Source organism: Meriones unguiculatus, chromosome 3 (genome assembly GCF_030254825.1).
Source record: "Meriones unguiculatus strain TT.TT164.6M chromosome 3, Bangor_MerUng_6.1, whole genome shotgun sequence".
In the NCBI taxonomy this organism is placed as follows: domain Eukaryota; kingdom Metazoa; phylum Chordata; class Mammalia; order Rodentia; family Muridae; genus Meriones; species Meriones unguiculatus.
In genome coordinates, this window is record NC_083351.1 from 163208196 (window position 1) to 163229685 (window position 21490).

Genomic DNA, 21490 nt, shown 5'->3' on the forward strand with positions numbered 1-21490 from the left:
TCCCAGATATAAGGAAAAATTTACACTGGAACGGCAAAATTCTCCTGTGGTAGTTTTACAAACTCTCTGTTAGCCATTTTCAACATAAAAACTTTTTTTTTCCTATTTCCTCCCCTTAATGTAGTACATTGTATTTTTTATCATCTCCTAATTCAGAGCAAAATATGATTAATAAATAAAACTTGTAAAACTGTTTTCTCAGGAGTTATGAACCAATCCCTTTTCTATGAAAAATTGAAGTTTCAGTTTTAAATATTTGTTTAATGTAAGGATAGCTGGGAGAAATGATTAAACTTCACATAATATCCAACTAATGAATTTAGGTATAACCCTCATCCTTGCATGCATATGCATGTATACATACATGTAAATATATCATATACATACATGTATACTATATATACATACAAATGGCCCCTGTGTAATGTCTTTGACATTTCATGTCTAAGTGCACGGAGAAGCAGTGCCAGCAGACAGAAACACTTACCAAGAACATGAGGAGAAGCCTCGTCTTCTTGGATTAACACATGTCTGGCCCCAGGGGGCACATCAAACATCTTAAGGTACCCTTTGCATGTGTAGTGCATATTGGAGGAAGCAGAGAAAACAAAGGCAACACCGTGGTTAGTCCAGCACTGCGTCCTTACTGCTCCGGAGTGCAGAAGAGGGCATCCATAAACCAAAAGGTGCATCTCGGGCATTAACTCCACAGCTGTGAGACATCCCGCATGAGGAGAAAAGTTTCCACTGGGGAGGAAGATTCATAGGCTGTGTTGACCTATGAATTGCACCAGCTGCTCAGGCAAACGGCTATGCATCCCGAATCACCCTGCCTTATCCTGAATTTTGTAACTGCCTTTCCCAGTGGGGTCGAGTTTCAATAAAGGTTGTTAGGTGGTGAACTGGAGATATGCCTTCCATCTGCATGACACTGCAAATAGTTAAGTTTCTATATCTTGAAATGTTTTAATATTTAAGAAACCTGCTTGAAGGAAAACTGAATGCAATGTGTGTATTAGGTACTGTTTTTACCTTGTTCCAGGCTCAATCTTCTAAGCCAGGAATTGTAAATTAATAGCCATAAATTGACGACTGGAACTTTATATCCTCATAGGAAAAACTTGAACAATATCATAAGCCCTACAATTAAAGATCACTTACAATTATGTCCATGACTATAAATCCACAAATTGAGAGGCAGACATGTTATATCTCATGTCCAGTCAAAATGAGTTGGATCCTGGTGAGGAGATGCCTGCTTTATAATCCAGTATCTATGAAGCTGAGGCAGGGGGATCTTGAGTTTGAAATCAGCTGTTTAGGAAGGTGTTTCCTCAAATAAGAATAAATATAAGAAATTATCCAACCTAAACTTTTAGTAGATTGTGGAGTTTCTAGTTCATATAATCCAGGATGTATGCAAAAGGAAGTCCAGATACAAATGTATAATTACTGATAGGATCTGAAAAAAGTCTGTTGTTTGTATATGTATAATTAATTCTTATCTATAGGTAGACTTACCCAACTCTTACATAATATTTATTATGGTCCAAAGTAAATGTAGTGGTCATTTAGGATCAGGGTTTTCAGCACCTTAACCTAAGGAACAGCCCCAATCCAGGAGCTGCGCTGTTTGCCTGAGTAAGCAATGGTTAAAAGCAACATGCTTAAGATGCTAAGGAGCACCCATCAGCGTGAGGTCATTTATGGATGCCCATCTTTCTGCAGTGTGCTACAACTTACCCAGTACATTTTTAGTTTCTCTTGTCTCAGCAAGAGAAATATTACGAGCTCCTTTGGGCAAAACGAACGCGCCTCTCGTCTTCCCTTAAATAAAATGTCGTTAATTAGTGGAGTTTTCGTGTTTATCAAAGTCTTGCTGTTTCATTGACTACCCCCGTAAGCCAAATAGATTTTTATTGGGTAAGATATAAAACATATTCTGAAATTTTAAACGTTCAAATCAAAATGCGTTTACAGTAGTTAGCAAATGCTGGTAAACTGTTAATAGTCAATGAAAGTAAGACTGAGCATGGATGCAAAGTGATGGAGGTGATTTGAAGGTGAATACTTGCAGATTTCATTTTCCAGAAACTTGAGTTCCTTATGGCATCTCTTGCTTAAATGTTTGCCTGTTGGGAAAGGTTAATTAGTCTATTGCACATCTGTGACGACATTCATGAAAAGAAATGGAGGCTAGGTTATCTTTGACCGCTTTCAATCTGGGAGACTGAAGGGACATGTCACATGTTCTTTTGACCTTGACACTTGCTTAGCATAACTTTGAGGTGGTCTGAAAAACAGTATCATGTCCTTACATTACACAAAACCAAGGAAGAATTATTACAGTGAAAGAAGAGGTTTCCTTACATTAAGTTATCCTGAAAATAAAGCCAGTTATTCCACACCCCCACATAGAAAACTAAATATAACTTCAGGAAAACAAGCACATTTCATCCTCTCCTAGCAAGGCACAGAAAATTATATTTGGTTCTGACAGAAGGGTAATATTTAAACATCAGTTCTCTTTGCTTTGCTAAAAGTATGCAAACAGCCAGCCAGAAGTGGCATTATTTGCTTCCAAACTATTTTTCAAAGTATAAACCATGGTAATTCATCATGAAGGCACAGGCTTCAAGGATCAGGGGCCACATTTGAAAAACGGCCACCTACCTGTCATCCAAAATACATCACAGAGCAAATCTGAAATTAAAATCCTACAGAGTTAGGCGGCCTGGCTGTAATTTGTATAAAAATGGACAAAGAGATTGCTCCATTTGTATGATGATGAACACAGCATTTTTATGTGTTCTTCTATAAGTTATAATGACTTGAAGTAAAGCAAATGTCCTTTTAAAAGACATTGTTTATTTAATGTATATGAGTGCTTTGCCTCCGTGTATGACTGTGCACCACATGCATGTCCAGTACCTGCAGAGGTGAGAAGTGGCTATCGGATCCTTTGGGACTGGAATATAGCTGGTTGTGAGCCACCATGTGGGTGCTGGGACCAGAACCCAGGTCCTCCAGAAGAACAGTCAGTGCTATTAACCTGTGAGGCAACTCCCAGACCCAAACCAAGGTTCCCTGTGCTCTCTGTCATCCCATCAGACACTGATAATGCCACAGGAGATTTAAGAGAATCTTCATGACAGCGTCATGTCATATTTACCCTTAGCTGCTATTTTCCTGAATATTTTCCAAATAAATCCTCAAAAATATGTATTTGTATGCAAGTATTATTTTATAATTTATGCAACTACAAATATTTTAACAAATTATCTATTGCAGGGGGATAGCTTTTTATGTTATCTTTTGGACTTTTAATGTATATTTAACTTCAGGTAAAAGGGCTGTGATGAGCACAAAATGTCACATACATGTGGTATCATACCTCAGATTACTTTTTGGTTGTATTGCTATTTTTCCTTTCATTTTTCATACAAAACATCTGTTTGTTTAAAGTACACTGTTAAAGATTATGCTATCTATGAATGTTAGTTCCATAAATATAATAACAAGATAAAATTATTCACTTTTAAGATAAAAATAAGTGAAAAAGGTACAATATGTTAAAGTTATATTTAAAGTTTTGTAACACTACATTTCTAGACAATAAGTTATATGCCACATATATTCAAAATTAACCTTTAGTCCCATATCCATTTGATTAAATTCAAAATAGCATATAGCACATATTTCTCTAAGCACTAAAACTAATAGAGTATCCCTTAACTCAACTTAGTAGTCATTTTCCTATATTTACTAATTAGTAATTAATAAATATTTGAAATATTAATTTAAAGTCTTATTTTTAATAATTTATTTTTAAACTACTTAAAAAACTTATTTTCTGTGACACTCATTGAAAAACAATCTCAAAAATTTAAAAAGATGTTCAAAAATGGCCAATAGCAGGAAAGGGTCTTAATTCAGGAGAACACACATCTTACCAAGCTTCCTGGGTGTCCTGGTAAATGTGCCCTTCACAGTCCGACAGTGGGAATTGTCCCCGCCACAGACCCCACACTTATCCTCAACCTTGTTGGAACCAATTTCTTTGTCGCAGCCCACTTTCTGTGGAGAGAAGACGTTAAACTAACTGTGATGTGCCAGGCAGCAAACACCACCCCAGAGGATGGTGATGTCTTCACTGAGGGATGGCACACAGGCAGTGAGCTCAGGCCAGACACCGACTCTAGTGATGATTTCTCAGACCCCAGATTTTGAAGAACTAGTGTGAATTCAAATAAACAAAATGAAGCACGGGCTTTTTAAAATGGAGTCTTTGCTCCAATGAAGCATTTTCCTAGTATTGTTTTCCCAACACAATTGAACAAGATTCATAAGCAAAGAAGTAAGTTGATTCTGGGGAGAAAAAAATACCATATAGCAATGGCCTGGTGCTTTCTCCTTGTTGCTCTCATATTCATAAAGGTGTACAGTAATGTTGTGAGTTGTAAAATGGTGTTTTTTTTTTTAAAGTGGTTTGGGCTGTAAAACCAGAGAGTTTTACAAAACCCAGAAGAAACAAAGTAAGAAGACATTTAGAAGCAGAAAAGGTTCAAATAATTATGACTTTTTACATTCACGGAGAGTAGAGTTAGAGATCAATATTTGTACATAGGAAGAAGCAGGGAGAAGGCAGGTGTTGCACAGTGGGGAAGCTAGGCCTGGATCAGGTGAGTTTTCATTTTCACAGTCAACAGGCAACTACTGAAGGCTTCTGGACCAGGCAGAACCTTCAGGTAAATGGGAACATGATATACCATTGCTCTTACAGGTTTGAGATGATAATCAGGAGGGGAACTGACATATATTTGGTACTAAATACTGCAGAAGTTAAAAAAAAGTGATGACAATAATATTCCACTGTCATCATTTATATCAATCCTCAACACTCTGTGTTGTCAACCTAATCCTCAAGTCCAAAGTATGGAGAGGCAGGGCCTAATAAAATGTGGGAAATCCAGGTGTGGGCTTCCATCTGTCTAATCTCAGCACTGGGAAGGCTAAAGCAGGAGGATCACAGTAAGTGTCTAAGCAGCCTGGGAAATAGAGTGAGATGCTATCTCAAATCAACAAGATGAACTAAATGATAAGCTGCCACGATTAGATCGTGAGACTTCTGCTGAGTTTAAATACTCACAGAAATGGGATAGTTATCAAGAGAGAGAGGTGGTGTCATAAGAGTGACCGTCTCTTCCCTTTCTAACTTCTAGCATGGATGACTCAACAGGAAGATGCCATCACCACATCTTTGGTTTTTGCAGCTCCAGACCATAGGCCAAAACACCTAAACTCATTCAGCATGAGCTTTGCTTTCTTTTGGTTTTACAAATTACTCAGGCTATGGTATTCTGTTATAGCAACACAATGGCATGCTTCAGTGTTTTACAAGTTTTGGTTTATGATATATAAACATGTTTTTGTTTTAATCCCAGGTGTAGGATATGGGACTGGTCCAGATTGTCCTCAGCAGGAAACTATTTGCCTCTTATGATCTATGAGAGGGGCTCTTTGCCAGCTGCAGATAGTTTAATTCTGAGGACTCCGGGAGGGAATAAAGGCCATAACCCAGAGAGAGAAAGGGAGCACCAAGGAAGAGGAATGATGTTGGTGCTTCGCCCCTGCTGTTGCTGCAATTTGACAAGAAGTTGGAGATATCCTGAAATGAAGATTAGACTTGCTCCAAGGAACTACATCCCTAAACAACAGGAAGCAGCTAAGGAAAACTATGCCCCCTGCCCCTACTAACCTTCTTTCTCTCCTACATGGTGTTGAGGTGTTGGAAAGGATTGGGGTGGAGAAGAGAGAAAGAGATAAAAGAAACCCAAATAAAACGTCACTTCAGGTTTCGCCAAATGAAAAGAAAAAGGATGCTGGGAATACCATTCCAGTTAATGTGGACATTTACAGTAGCAGTTGATTATGACCAAGAAAATAAACTCCATTAGAGAAAAGACTAAATGAGACAAGAAACCTTTTTCATTGCCCACAATTTTGGGCCTGACATAGAATTCAGTATTAAAATTTAGAACCATTTGAAAGATAGGATAAGAGAACGGGATTTCTGTATTAATCTTTTGAACAAACTTAGAATTGGATTTTTATTAAAATGGTATTTAAACTAGAATGCAATACACATGCATACATCAAATATAGTTATTTTATAATGAGGGGATCAATGCCTCTCTCAGATAGCATAGCCCATCAAATAAAAAAGCCCAGTGTCAGGTATGGGTGACCTCTTTTTCAATTACTGGCCAGTGGAGTATCCAAGAGCTCTCCAAACATTGCAGGTTGTTGCCATTTCTCTTGGTTTCCCTTCAGAACTTGATGGTAGGACCCTATTGCTGACAACGCCACATACATGAATCACAGGACACTGAGAAATTAAACTGATGCTGACCTGGAAGATTCAGCACTGCAGGCCAACCTTCACAGTTCTACTTAAACTAATGGGCGAGGAAAGCAGTCAACCATCCTACCCTACTGTGAACTCTGTGTGCTACAGCAGTGAACTGCCTGGTAAGATATGCCCACTGGCGCAGCAGTGGCACAGATTCATGGGAGTAATCAATCCCTTTCTGATTGGATTTAAAGCCCACTCCAGGAGCTCATCGTCAGATAAGATTCCTTTTGCATTGCATGGTGTTCAAAAGAGAGACCTACAATTGTTCTCAACACACAGAGGTAAAGAAGCTATGCAATTCCCAGCTCAACACGGGACATTGACAACCCACCCTGACCTTAGGCTTCACTGTGGGAGATGGGTGGAGATATTCCGAGGGACATCTGCAGCAAAATATTACTTGGTTGACATGACAGTGCTGCCACAAGGATGAACTCAAAGAGGCAGTGAAAACATGTTCAAGACCTCCACAAGATGAAGCCAGCCAAAATCCCATATGGGTAATGGGGGGCTCCTGTAGTCCCACCCCTATCTCAGGAGCTACCAGCAATTTATAGCTACTTGGGGGAGGGAGGGTAATTTCTCCGCAGGGATGTGCCCCTGAAAGGCTACCCATGCTAGAGTGGAGGGCCTGTGCTCGTGTACACAGGCGGCACGAAGAGGACACAGTGAGTGTAAGAAGAAAAATAAAAAATAGAGGACATGAAGGGGGAGGAAGAGTGGTGGGGAGGATAGAGGAGGAACTGGAGGTAGGGAGTAAGGGGCGGGCCTGATCAGAACACATTGTGTGCAGAAAGGAAATGCTACAAAAACAAAAGATGTTTACAACAGTGGGTTACCACACCAGTGAAACACTAAAAGCAAATGCAGTTCCTCACTGGGTTCCCAATCTAGAGACATTAGCTACTTAGAAAAACTATCTGGCTGTGTCAAAAGTCCAATTAAAACTGTTCTTGAGCGTATCATTTTAGCTTTTTATGGTATCCAACCATGCTTGGGGAGAATGTCCTGCTTCAATGGCTGTAAAGGCCTGAATGATCATGGCTGCATCACACTGTTGTGAGACTCTAATCTTGCATATATACCACAGGCCAACCAAGGAGACCAACACCAGAAGGCCTGCTAACACTCCCATGCCCGCCCATTCCTTCAGATGATTCATGGCTGCAGCAATCCATGTTGATAATCCTGTGGCTAGTCCTGCGTCCACTCCAGTAGAATTTACTGTGACAATGGCCACTCGATTGGGAGGCTAAGCACTGCACTTAGGGTCAGCCGCTTTGGACCCAGAGAAGAGCATGTCTGATTGCATGCGGGTTGATGCCCCAGGTCCCGCCTCTGAGAAAAAGGTATCGGATGGGTCTGATGCTCTTTGGGTGGATGACACCTAAATGAACATCTGTACAAAGTCCCAATTTATTTCTAATATCAGAGATCAGACCTCTACTCTTGCCTGATGCGTCTAAAACAAAAAGGGGGAACTGTAGAGAGCTGCGGAATGCTATGCCTTAAAGATGGAGCTGGTTTCCGCCTTCCACCTTCCCGTTGGTGAGTGCTCTCTGTCACGAACAATTCCACATTTGGCTAAGGCCGAGGATCTGGCTTGCTTCCATGTATGTGAACCTATCTGCATTGCCCCCGTGGCACGCCTGGGTTGGCTACCCAGAGGCTATTTAAGCTGTGGGCTGGCTTTTCCCGGGGTCCGAGGATTGTTCAATGTTCCTGAATAAACTGCATTGAAAAAAAAAAAAAAAACTGTTCTTGAATCTTCATTTAGGCAGTCACCAGACTGATTTTAACTAAGCATGATTTCTCCAATTCATGCTATTCTTTCAGCTCTTCATAATGGCCACTGCAATGTTACCTCACAAATAGGAATGAGCTGAGATCTGGGTATGGTGCATGCCTTGAATTCCAAAACTCATGAGGTAGAGACAGGCAAATCAGATCATTGCAAGTTTGAAGCCAGCCTGTACCGTGACTTCCAGGCCATCTAGAGCTACACAGTGAGGCCCTTTCTCAAACAACCAAAACAAACAAATCAGTTGAAAATCATTTCAAACATGCCTATGGGTGACAGTAAACGTAGCATCTCACTGGATGCCTATGAGTGACAGGGAGACACTGTGAGGCGCTGTGGAGGCAGACATTTGAACTCACCACACACTCGCCTCGCACACATATGCTGTACGGGTCTTTGTAGGAACAGCGAGTCCCGTCGTGCACCAGCTGCTTCATGTAAGCAACGTCCCCTGTCTCCTTGGACTGACAGTAAAGGTGACATCTTTTCTTGGCTGCATAAGAGGCAGGCTTAAGTTAGTTATTTTCATAAAATAGGATGTCTGGCCAGCACAGTTTACTTTAAGATATAACATTTCAATATGGGTTCCTGAAAAGCAAATGAAAGAAATACTGGAAGAATAAAAAGGGCAGAAATGACACCATGCATGTTTGTTTTAATGTGAATGATTACTTATGTCATCTACACTGTGCCATTGTTGAGATAAGAAGGGGTTCTATTAGCTTAGTAGGGACATCAGTCAGAAGAGCCTAAGACTGCCGGTGGCAGGCTGTGTTGGTAAACCCTGATGTCACCTACATTAGCTTTTTAGTAAGCTTTGACTCAAAGCCACGTTCACTCTAGTAACATTCTGGACACTGACTGCATTCGTCTTTGGTCTCATTCTAACACTCAGCTGATATCTGTGCCCTTTGTGGAATCTATGCAATTGATAACCAGGTGATTCATTTCACTAAAATAAATTAGAAAAATAATTCATTTTGTAGAGAGCGTCCAACTTTGACCTACCCATGCTTACATTTCCCTTAAAAAACATTACTCAGTAGAATTCAGTGGTGTATACACATCGATCAGCAAATCAAAGAGAAATATGACAAGAGATTTCATTTTGAGCTTATCTAACCCAAAATTTAATGGGAAGAAGTCAAACATTAGAAGAAAGTTTCCAAGACTAGTTTAAGGCTATGAAGTCTTTGATTCAATAAATGGCCATCTTTTTTTTTTTTTTTTCTTTTTCTGCTTTTTGGTTTCCATCTTGACTTAGCTGTAAACGGACTATTTTCCCCTGCCGTGGTTATTTCTTAGTTGACGGTTTCAGTTGAAGCAGGTGATTCAGTGTCACTTCCCATAGGTCTGGTGATAGGGCTGTTTGCCAGATCACATGCCTGCCAAACAGCTACCTCTCAGGGAAAGGCATCCTTTAGCCTGATTCTTGGGAACCCGGAATGACTGGCCTTTGTACGTACCCTGCTTCCGATGTTACCACCCAGGGCTCAAGAGTGCACGGGCTCAGTGTCAGCAAAGCTTAAGTGCTAAGTGACCATCCACACAGCAGGACAAAGAATGCTATCCACTCACGGTCAGGATGTTCGTGCGGCAGCCAGTGGTGTTTGGTATTCTGGTACTCAAAGTGGGAGTTACGCTGTTGGCACTGCTGGGCCCTGAAGTCCTCAAAGTGCTTTTGGCATTCTTCTGTATTACAAAGCTGGTACTCGAAATTAACGCCAGGGCAGTCCTGACCACCATTGATGGGCCTAGAGAAAAGATGACATTTCAAAGGCGGCCTGGCATCAGCCCAGCAGCCCGGGCTCACAGATGCAGTGCTGCTGGGCAGAGAGCCAAGCGTCTGAGCTGCCAGCACAGGCTCAGTGATGCCGCACTCCCAATGCCCAATGTCTCTCGGAAAGTTCCCTCTCTCTGTGCTGAGGGGTGATGACTCCCAAGCACGACCTGACTCAGTTTTCAAATGGTCCATTTCATTCATTGCGGAAGTATACAAAGGTGGAATGCAGGCCAGCGAACTCAAGAAAATGATATTTCTACCATGTATAAAACATGCAGGTGCAACTCAAAGAAACATTGAGCATACAGTCCTGTGTCTCTGCTTTCTCCTATGTCAAATGCAAAATGGAATGATTTTTCCAAACAAGGAAGTGGTAAAATTCAATGGTGTGACAGATTTAAAGAACTTAGAATAGACCGCGGGTTGAGTTAGCCTTTGACTCTCACGGCTGTCCTTCTAAATGTCATTGTTAATTCTAGTACTGCCATCCTCCCCTCCTGTGGAGACAGTTCGCAGGCATGCTCAGAGCTACCCTTCTGCTAGAACAGAGAAGGGGCTGCTCACAGGGTCAGCCCCAGATGGAGAAGCCAGCATATCCAAGGTGAATAATTCCATTACTTTTCCTTGGCTCATATAATAAATCTTGTCAGGTTGAGCGGATGGCATTTTCTTCTCATAGGCCCTTCCGGTCTGCTACCATCTTTCTGTACTTCTACACTGAAGCAGCTGGACTTACCTTCTGGAACTTAGTTGAACTTGTTGGTACTTTATTCCCCCAATAACCCTTTTCTTCTTTATGGACAGGCCAAATATCTCACAGGGCACACGGTATCTATTCTCTCTGCTCTACTCCGTCATGGTCCCAAACATCTTCATAAAAGACTCTCTCCTCTTCATTTGAGTGTCTGTCTTCATGAGTGACCAGTCTCCAGCACATTGGTAACATTAACCCCAAAGATGCTGGCTTGTGAACCATGAACAATACTTTCCCATAGCCTCTATTCTGCAAGCAGGATGAACGAAGAAAAACCACTAGGAACAGAACATGAATCACTCTGTGCTCTACCAGGAAGCAACAGGAGTTCCAGGGCTATACTCACATGGGATTGTTGCATTGGCGTGTTCTAAAACGAACACCAGTTCCACACGTCCTGGAGCAGGAGCCAAATTTGGTCCATGACCCCCAGTTGCCATCTTGTTTTTGCTGGTTAGCGTTCTTCCACATACAGTGCCCTTTATAGCACCACTGAGGGAAATGAACAAAGATAATTGTGACGGTTGCTGAAGGCGCTATTCAAGAAATAGCCTGAAGACTTAGTAGAAGGTCTTCAACTCTTTATTCTCCCTCCAGTTAAATATTGAATTAAAATATCCCTAGGCATTTGCTTCACAAAGATAGCCTGTCAAAAGGATAACTTAGATTCATAAGTTTAAGAATAAAATTAAAGGGTTGCACTTGGGGCTGCCTAAGAGTGCTCACTGCTCTCTTGCCAAGGGTCTGAGTCCTGTTCCCAGCATCCACCCTGGGCAGCCCGTAACTACTGTAATTCCAAGTCTAGGGGATCAGATGCCCTCTTCTTGCCTCTGTTGGCACCGGACAGACATTGGGCATTCACTCACATATACATACATGTTATATACAGACACACATATACATATACACTAATGAAAATAAACCTTATTTTTAGAACAACATTTACTCAGATAAGCATTGAAATGTTACATCAGAAATGAGTGCTGAGCAGATACCATTCTCAGTTTCGCTGTTCACCGCTTCCATCACCCTAGAGTGTTAGATGCCAATGTACCCCCTTTTAAAACAATGGCATACGAATATGTCTCAACCTCAAAAGTAATTAACTGAAGTTAATTCAGCGTTCAAAGCACCTTTAACTTTATAGAATATTAATTTATCAATCTGAGATATAGGTGGGTTAGATAATGATTTTTTTTACCATTCAGATAAGTAAAATGAATGTACATAAAAATTCATGGTTTGTTTAGCGGCCACATGTGTGTGAGAACAAAGTGGGGTTAATACAGTTACAACATCACTTGTGAGATTCCTGGATAATACCACCCAGCATTTGGCAGGTATGTACTCAAAGGGAATTGCTTATTTTCTTTCCAAAAATTTCAATTGCCTTCTTGTATATTGCAGACAAAACAGTTTCTAAAACTTTATACATTTAAATGTAATATTATACAATTACATGTAGGGGAGTTGGATGCTAAAATTGATTATAACATAACTTTTCAATAAGCCAAAAGTGATTCTACTCATTATTGCTCTTATTTTTAGTTGAAAATTTATTTATTAACTCTTCTCAAGGGAAGACCCTATATATATTGTAGTTGGCATAGTGTCTGACAGAATGCAAGTGCTTGTAAGCAGGTTTTTATTAGTATGCATATTTCATATAAGAACAGTTCATGTATGTTTGAAATCAACCATTTAGAAAGGTAAAAGTTGTATTAATCTTTTCTGTCAGCATTTGGGCCTATCTACAATATATTATTTCTAGACTAGTCAAGGCTCTTCAACTTGCGTTTTTAGCATGCCTTTGTTTTGGGCTCTTTGCCCTTAAGAGAAGCACATCTTGGCATACAGCCAGTTTCCAGGCATTCAGTCTCAACTACACAATCTGAGATTTAAAACCTTTGGGCATCTTGCCCCCAGGAGTGAGGCCAAATCTTCTGTATAAATTCACATGCCTTTATTTCTGGGCAACTTCCACAAAGGACACTATGCCAGCAAGTAAATCAGTCCCAAGTAGCAGGGGCCGGAGATCAGTGTCCTTACTGCCCTTCCCCTTGGCCATGGCAAGCCAAATGATCTGGTCCTCCCAGTGTTAAAAACTTCAAATGCCTGGGCCTGTGAAGGTGACCTTATTTAGTAAAAGATTCTGCATAAACATGATTCATTTAAAGATTTCAAATTCAGGAGATGATCCTGAGGTATCTAGGTAAGCTCAAAACATTATGAAAAGACTCAGTCCTTGCAAGAAAGGGGCAGAGGAAAGAGACACCCAAGTGTCATAGGTCAGAGGAGTTTGGCCATTATATAGGAGGATGGTAGCCAGAGACTAGAAGGGATGGATCAATTGCTAGTACAGTCTCTGGAGGGAGTGTGGCCTTGTCTACATACAGACTCTACCTCAGCACAACTGGTTCTTGCCCTCAAGAGCCATTACAGAACAAACTTCTAGTGTTTTGAACCATCAGCTTTGTGACAATTTGTGATAAGCAGTCCCAGAAGCTAGTACACTATCTTAGCAGCTTGCCATAAGGAAACCACACGGGCACCTCACACTCTGTAAGAAAGACAGCCCAGCAGTGACTGCCATTTGCTAGATGTTGAAAAGTTCCCATGCAGCGCTCCACAAAGCTCAATGAGGAAGCACACTCACCTTCCCAGCAGCACATTCGGTTCCATCGAGTGGGGGCCCCTTCTTAGTCTTACAGAAGTACGGGTTATCAGGATGGCTACACCATAGCTGTTTACACGGGTCAAAGGTTCGGAACTGGAAGAGAAAGATGCAAACTATTAACTTTCAGAGAGTGGGACCTTTGCCCATCACATTTGATACACAACTTCTTCGTGTCATATTATTGGAATGGGTTATTTTTTTTAAATTCTTTATTAATTACACTTTATTCACTTTGCATCCCCTCTGTGGTTTCCTCCCTCCTCCCGTTCCAATCCCTCCCTTCCTCCACCCTCTGCATGCATGCTCCTCCCCAAGTCCACTGGTAGGGGAGGTCTTCTTTTCCTTCCTTCTGATCCTAGTCAATTAGGTCTCATCAGGAGTGGCTGCAGTGTCTTCTTCTGTGGCCTGGTAATGTTGCTTCCCCCTCAGGGGGAGGTAATTAAGGAGCAGGGCAATCAGTTCATGTCAGACAGTCCCTGTTCCTATTACAATGGAACCCACTTGGATACTGAACTGCCATGGGCTACATCTGTGCAGGGGTCTTAGGTTATCTCCATGCATAATCCTTGGTTGGAGTATCAGTCTCAGGAAAGACCCCTGTGCTCAGATTGTTGGTTCTGCTGCTCTCCTTGTGGAGTTCCTGTCCTCTCCAGATCTTACTGTTTTGAGTGGAGTTATTTTAATTTCAAGTTGATAGCCAAAGTGGTAACATGTTAAGAGATAAACACTTGCATTAGGGTTCCAAGTTAGAATACTCTGGAGTAGCAATGATAAGTGCAATATGCCTTCATTGTGCTAAGCACATTAATTACATCATCACATTTGGTCTTCACATAAATTATACTATCACTGTCCACACTTCAGATATAAGAAAACTACACCAGAGATGTCACATATGGTACTCATGCTCACGGATTTAGTGTCAGATCTGACCTACTTTGCCTGACATCCATATGCTAGTGTCTAACTGCTGGAAAGTAAAAACCAACTAAAACCACTAAAAGCAGAGCTTTATTTTATAGCCCAGGCTGGTCTCGAATACACTAAGTAGCTGAAAAAGCCTGGCTTCAAACTCATGATCCTCCTGCCTCATCCTCACAAGGACTGTGGGTATAGGCATCTACCATCATACACGTTTCACAAAATCCCATCGTATTGTAGAGAAGCTGAACATTATCTCTGAAGGTGAGAAAACCAGGGGAGGAATGGGACACAAAGCTCTGAATTGGAGAGCCTTGAACAAAGAGCAGCTAGCCCTCTGTTTTACCAGGTGAATAAGTGGTTCAAGAAGCTCTGTGATCTTGGCTTTTTCACCCTAAAGATAAAAGCCTTGCAATATCTCTGCCCCCAATTCTGCAATATGCATGTACACACACTAACACACTTACATACAAATATATATATATATATATATATATATATATATATACACAAAATACACACATGCACATACATATCTGTAACATCAGCTTATAATTTTAAAATATATGAATTTGAAAAAGAGCAAGGAGAGGTATTTGGAAGGCTTTGGAGGGAGGAAATGGGAGGAGGCAACAATGTAATTATATTGTAATCTTAAAATATAAAAAAATAATTAAAGAATAAAAGCCTGTGAGCTGTCAATCTCCCTTCTTATCTCTCATGAGGACCAATTCAGGCTATGTACCCAAAAGCATCTAGTTTAGCTCAATCAACACAGTAAATAAAAGATGGTTGTAGATCGTTTCACGCTTGTATCAGTGAGTTTGCAAAGTCCACCCACCAGGAATGACACAAACAGACCTCAGGACGAGACACCTAATTTGACAGTAGGTTACATACCGCTGTGCACATTTTGTAGCCCACACCAAAATCAAAACGGCATTGCTCATCCATGGAATAATTAATTCCCGGAAGTTCTGGGAGTTTGGGCCAATCATGTTCAAAGGGGTCATCAAGGAGACAGTCATAGGAGCTGCAGAAAGGAAAACATTAAGTGCATTTAAATTCTCCTTGTTGAAGTCAGGCCTTAAAGGGAAAGGCCACTTAGCTCAAACACTCTGAGGTTTTGTTAGCTCATAGGTGCATGTTCTCAGAAACATGGATGTTAATGGCTTTGGTTTTATTCCACTCATCTTTCATCTTTGCTAATTTGGAGAAAGTGAACCAAGCAGAGCTCTGGGAATACAGTTGTGCTGTGGCAGCCACATTCATGTCACTAAGTGAGCATATCCAAAGAGTGGCAGGACAGATCCAGCTCTACATAGTAGCAGAAACCATACAAACTCCCTGTCTCCATCCTTAGGTCAGGTCTGACCCTCAGTCGTAAGGAATCTACCCCAGGGAAACCCAGATAAAACTACACTCAAGTCCTAGGTTCACGGCTTAAACCACTGCGTGACATTACAGAATCCTTTGGGTCGACACCTCTGATGTCAGGTATGTAGCCTTATGCAGCAGGGCGTGACATGCAGCAGGGTGTGACATGCAGCGAGGCACATACTGGATGTATCTTTTCAATTCCTGACCACTGCATCTGGACCAGTGGTAGCGATGGAAGGCAGCTTGCACCAGGGGCGCCATGACGCTGCCCATGGCGGTCTCATCACCACACCTGTTGCCTTGTCCATCATGCTCCATTCCCAACCTAGAACAAAAGGAGACCTTGTTGGTAAGAACTGCAGGGCCATGGCTTGGACTTCACTTTTTTTTCTCACAGTACATGCTGGGAAAGACATTTTTTGAAAAGTCAACATAGCTTCCTTGGAGACACCATGGACACTGAAATTGAGAGCCGTCTAATGAAATTCTATAGCCATCAAAGGCACGGGCATGCCTGGCCAGACAGAGTGACTCATTGAGTTTCAGCACATGGACCCGTCACCGTTTTCAGCTCCTTACACTTGGCGAAGGATGAGATCTCACACTGGCATGCATTTTTACTCAGAGTGTGAACAACAATGGAGAAGTAAAGAAAAAGAACTTTCTTTTTCCTCTCTAGCTGTCAGCAGTAACTTACACATGGCCAGTTTCATGGGCTACTACAAAAGCAGATGAAAAGCCATCTTCATGATTCAGGGTGCAGCTTCTCACTGGGTGACACATGCCTGTGACAGGTGCATATCCTGCAGATAATAACAATCACTCATTTCATATATAAAAGATATAGGTAGATGGATAGATATAACTCATCATAATTAATAGTGTATAGAAAGAAGAAGAAGCATAAGAAGAAGCATAAGAAGCATAAGAAGAAGAAAAGAAAAAGAAGAAGAAGAAGAAGAAGAAGAAGAAGAAGAAGAAGAAGAAGAAGAAGAAGAAGAAGAAGAAGAAGAAGAAGAAGAAGCATTCCCGTAGATAGGGGCAACATTATTTCTCTGTTATCAGTAAGCTACATTCTCTTGGGAAAGCAGGCAGGGATGGCCTGGGGTTACCATTCTGTTCTGCCCACCATCTCGGCCTTGTCTTTCTGTTTTAGTAAAAGGCCCTTCATATCTTGGTTCTAATGGCGGGAGCCAGAAATCCCACCAATGCGGAAAAGAAAACCATCGGTCTTTCTCCACAGTCTACATCAGAGTTTATTAGAGAAATGCAAGCTGACTTTGGTAGACAGATTGTTGGCAGGAGCCATTCTCATTCTGAACAGTTAGTGGAAATCATACTGCGTGTTACAGCATCCCTTCCACATTCCAAATGTACAATCATTATCTTAAAGGCAAGGGTAATTTATTATGGTGTTTAAGTGGCATTTGACATTGCAGATTCTACAGAAAGTCACTGGAAGAAATAGAGGGAAAGTGTATGCTTGGCTAGTGGGTGGTGGAAATTGGTAGAGAAAATGGCACAACCTGCTTTCCTTGGAGTTCCTTTTGAAAATTTGACTTGATTTTACTTCTACATAGTTATAGTAATACCTTGCATTCCAGCAGGCCCGAAGTCTTGCCTGGTTAAGAAAATTGCATGATCATGGTGTTCAGCATGCTTGGGATCAGGTTTTTGTTGCTGGCAAGCCCAGCGACACACATTTTCCAGGCTCCTGGATGGGTTTCCCCTCTCTATGAGGCTGATGGACTGAAAGGACAGATTATGTTAAACACAGTTTTTGTGACTTGGATTCTGGGATGCTATTTCAACAATGACTCAGAAGTATGATTTGGGAGATCAACTTTGATTCAGGAGTTCTAAAAGCCCGTGAAGCCCCATGGCAGGGGTTCCATGCTGCCTGTGAGAAAGCCCACAGACATACACATTGCCTGTTTGATGTCAGGATTCACTACCATGGAGTGACTCAGTGTTAATCATTTTGAGGCAGATTTCTAGAAGTCTAAAATACTTCCCGATTCTATTCAAATTTTAGGTTTCACACATTAAAGACAAATATTGGGAAAGATTCTTGCATGAGACTTTTTTCCAGAGATAGGAAAGTCAAAGATCTAAGTTAAAATTTTCATGTATTCTTTTGGTCCAGAAATCATCTCTACATAGGAGGAAAACACAGTCTTTCATGATTTGGCAAGACTGGACAAACTTTAGTGTAGAGTGAAGAGTCAAAATAGCTTTTTACAGATTCTAAGACTCATAACCAAACCTTGGGCAGAGTGCAGGGAATCATATGAAAGAAGGGGAGTTAGTGTGACGTGGAAAGGATAGAAGATCCACGAGGACCAAATATATCTGGGCACAGGGGTCTTTTCTGAGACTGACACTCCACCAAGGACCATGTATGGATATAACCTAGAACCTTTGCTCGGACGAAGCTCGTGGTAGCTCAGTAACTAATTGGTTTCCCATAGTAAGGGGAACAGGGACTATTTCTGACAGGAACTCAATGGCAGGCTCTTTGATCTTCCCACCCCCAAGGGAGGAGCAGTCCTACTAGGCCACAGAGGAGGACTTTGCAGCCAGTCCTGAATATACCTGATAAAACAGGGCCAGACGAAAGGGGAGAAGGTCTTTCCCAATCAGTGGACTCGGTAAGGGACAGGGAGAAGATGAGGGAGGGAGGGTGGGATTGGGAAGGAATGAGGGAGCAGGGATACAGAGTTAATAAAATATAGCTAATAATAAAAAAATTAAATTAAATTAAAAAAACAAAAAATAGTTTTTTAACCTCATGATAATGACAGGGTTTTTGTCTCTTATCTGGTAACTTCAATGGATATATATATATATATATATATATATCCGGACCACAATGTGAAATATATATATATATTTCACATTGTGGTCCGGAGTTAGGTGTCTCCTTCCCAGAGTGTTTCTAACAGAAAAAGAAATTAACTTTGGAACCCTAAATGAGCTCCTAATTGGCTGGAGGAGCCAGAGTTTTGTTAAATTTCAGCAAATGCTATTATCAGTGTTTCCATTCTTAATAAACTTAGCTTGGTCTGTTGTATGCTAATCATATAGTTTGCCAAGTGAATGATTTAACAACCAACTAAAGGCTGTCAGATCTTCCAGCTGTGGTTAGCTGGTCTTTTGTAGCAATACAAAGTACCTCAGGCTTTTGAGAGAAGGTAAAGAGCAGGGATGAGGACAGATGTGTAAGAAACACACAGAGGCTTCCGGTCTCCCAAATGCTCAAGTTCACTAGCGTTTCCTATTCAGGAGGATTAGTGGTGGGAAACATTCATTGTTTCAAACATGAAATTACCAATTTAATCAGGCTTCTCAAAGGAATTTAATTCTTTCCAAGGACAGGAACACATCTAATATTGATATATACTGGTTTTCAATTATATGTCAAGAATGTCTACTGTCTACATTTGGGCCCAACTTTTTCTTTTCAAAAGGAGTAAAACTTCTTTAACTGAAAAAAAAAATAGTCAGGGTTGCTTTACTCTTAAATCTATACAGTTGAAATATCGTGTTAAATAAATTGAAAAGATATTTTTCTTTTCTTCATGGACGTATTCCGAGTGCTTTGAGAATAATGACCATATAAATGGTCACTTCACATAGAAACATTGAATGCATATACAGCTCACAAACCTGATGGGAATAGGCTAAGCACATTTTCTTTTCTTTCCTTCTTCTCTCTTTTCCTAATGGCTTCCGTTCTTGTTCACTTGCTTATTCAGTCACCTCTAAAGGCTTGGGCAGACTCAGTCCATAGAGTGCTTGTGTAGTGTGCAAGAGATTCTTGGTTAAATCTCCGGCAGACTATGCACTGGGCATGTTAGTGCATGCTTATAATCCCAAAATTTAGGAGGTAGAGTAAGAAGGAACAGGTGTTCAAGGTCATCCTTGACCTTGAGGATGACTCAAACTCCTTGGGGAGTTTGAGGCCAACCTGAGCTACATGAGACCTGCCTCTAGCAAAAAGTCGCTCTGATTGAGAAAGCTCTTCCCATTCTGGAAGACTCTCCTTCCCAGCATGGTACAACCATGAGTCTATACAGGACTGAAGGTAGTTCTGTCACCCAGGCTCCTACTGGCTAACCTGGTCTCTGGGGTTCACAGCCCACACGTTTCAAGGCAGCTCACCTTTGCGTAGCCGAGCATGATCATTCGCACCAGGGCCACATTTATGTGCACTCCGAGGGACTCATCGTGGTAGATTTCATTTACCTGGAGACAAAGGAGACAGTCGCTACAAGAAAGGCCAAAGATGTCAAGACACATGCAGCATTCTAGTCAGACTGGCCAATTTACACTGTTTTTTAATTCAGATTAAGCCCGTCTCCAAATGAAGTAATTTATCTTTTGTTTTGGAACATTTTTTGGATATGTGATTTACTGATTTTTGCAAACTACAGAGAAAAATGAATGTTTATTAAATGAACTGTTAAATGAATGTCTATTAAATGTGCACACATGCACATATATGCAGGCTTACATTCACGCATATGCTTAGATGTAACACAAGACTCACCTAAACCAAATACAAGAGTGTGACTCTGGTGATGTTCTGTCCTCCTGTGAGTGTCACCACAGAAAGAAGGCGGACAGGCAGGTGTGTATAGGTGGCTGGCGGGAGTGCTCCTTTGGTTGAAGGGTTTCTGTGTAGAAGCTTTGGTGCTCTGTGAGTTAGCAAGTAGGGGGCCTTCCCAGTGTCCCCCAGGATAGAGCAGCTGGGGCAATGCTTGTTTAGAACTACTGTGGTATAGAAATCCTTCAGAATGTGCATCATCAAGGTGACTGTATATGTGCATATCAGAGATGTCAGGGCTGGATTCAAGTCTGAAGACCTCACTTGGGTCTAATGTCATGATTTTCTTTTTTAACATTAGGCTAGAATTTCTCAAAAAGTGATTTTGTGTGCTTTAATAATATAGCTATTGGAATTAAAGCAATCTTAGGTCACGGTTCAACTCCATTTTATACAGAGGAGGAGGATGAAGCCTGTAGACTTTAGTCGACAAGCTAAACCACACAGTGAATTACTGGCAGACAGAAATCTAAAGCACACTGTAATTATATCTTCTGATTAAGCTACTGCAAAGTGAGTGCAAAGAAAATCTGTCCAACTTGGCGAATGCTAGCAGGAATGACAAAGGCAAAATTACCTGGCTAGATTCCAGGTACTAGTTATTCCCCAGAACAAGGGCTCAAACTTCTAACAGAAATAAGAGAGAGATGAAAACTAACCACAGTTTCACTTGAGGTCCAGGAGGTTTGGATGGCAGGCTTAGCAAATCTAAAAGCTGCAGAGAAAAGTAGAATGCCATGGAAGGAAGGCCAGAAAATACAGAAGATTCAGTCATCATAGAATGAAACTCATGCATCAGGAAACTCTGACTTACCACATTAGACTTGCCACACTCACCAAGAAACAAGACAAGAAATCTCTATTTAGATGTTTCGAGATTCCAGCATGACTGCATGGAACAGCTTTAACATCAGGGACCTTAAATGAAGACTGATGGATCACATACTATATACTCAAATTGTACCCAGCATTTACAGAGCTACCAAAGATGGATGTGAAAGGTCAGTCTGAGATGGAAAATACTAAATAAAGCCAAGTATAAGTTATTTATTTATAAACACATAGATGTACACACATGTATACATATTTGTAGATTAGATAGATCTAGTTTGAGCTGTAGAAGATAAGCTAAGATCAAAGAAAGAAAGAA

The 21490-nt window shown here is 41.0% G+C and overlaps 1 protein-coding gene across 4 annotated transcripts in view; it reads right to left on the reverse strand.

Annotated features, from left to right (window-relative positions):
- Nucleotides 1–21490, reverse strand: part of Adamts3 (ADAM metallopeptidase with thrombospondin type 1 motif 3) — a 217431-nt gene that overhangs the window by 19101 nt on the left and 176840 nt on the right. For 2 of the 4 annotated variants that reach the window (XM_060381244.1, XM_060381243.1), the window contains exons 6-17: nucleotides 19896–19979; nucleotides 17324–17480; nucleotides 16429–16534; nucleotides 15913–16056; nucleotides 15252–15384; nucleotides 13410–13523; nucleotides 11100–11245; nucleotides 9795–9970; nucleotides 8576–8709; nucleotides 3954–4077; nucleotides 2076–2132; nucleotides 488–568 (exon numbers count right to left, since the gene is read on the reverse strand). In XM_060381244.1, the coding sequence (XP_060237227.1) occupies nucleotides 488–568; nucleotides 2076–2132; nucleotides 3954–4077; nucleotides 8576–8709; nucleotides 9795–9970; nucleotides 11100–11245; nucleotides 13410–13523; nucleotides 15252–15384; nucleotides 15913–16056; nucleotides 16429–16534; nucleotides 17324–17480; nucleotides 19896–19979 (1456 nt within the window). Of the gene's footprint in view, nucleotides 1–487; nucleotides 569–1743; nucleotides 1828–2075; nucleotides 2133–3953; nucleotides 4078–8575; nucleotides 8710–9794; nucleotides 9971–11099; nucleotides 11246–13409; nucleotides 13524–15251; nucleotides 15385–15912; nucleotides 16057–16428; nucleotides 16535–17323; nucleotides 17481–19895; nucleotides 19980–21490 lie in introns of all 4 variants that reach the window. The other 2 variants (XM_060381246.1, XM_060381245.1) reach the window with 2 other exon arrangements.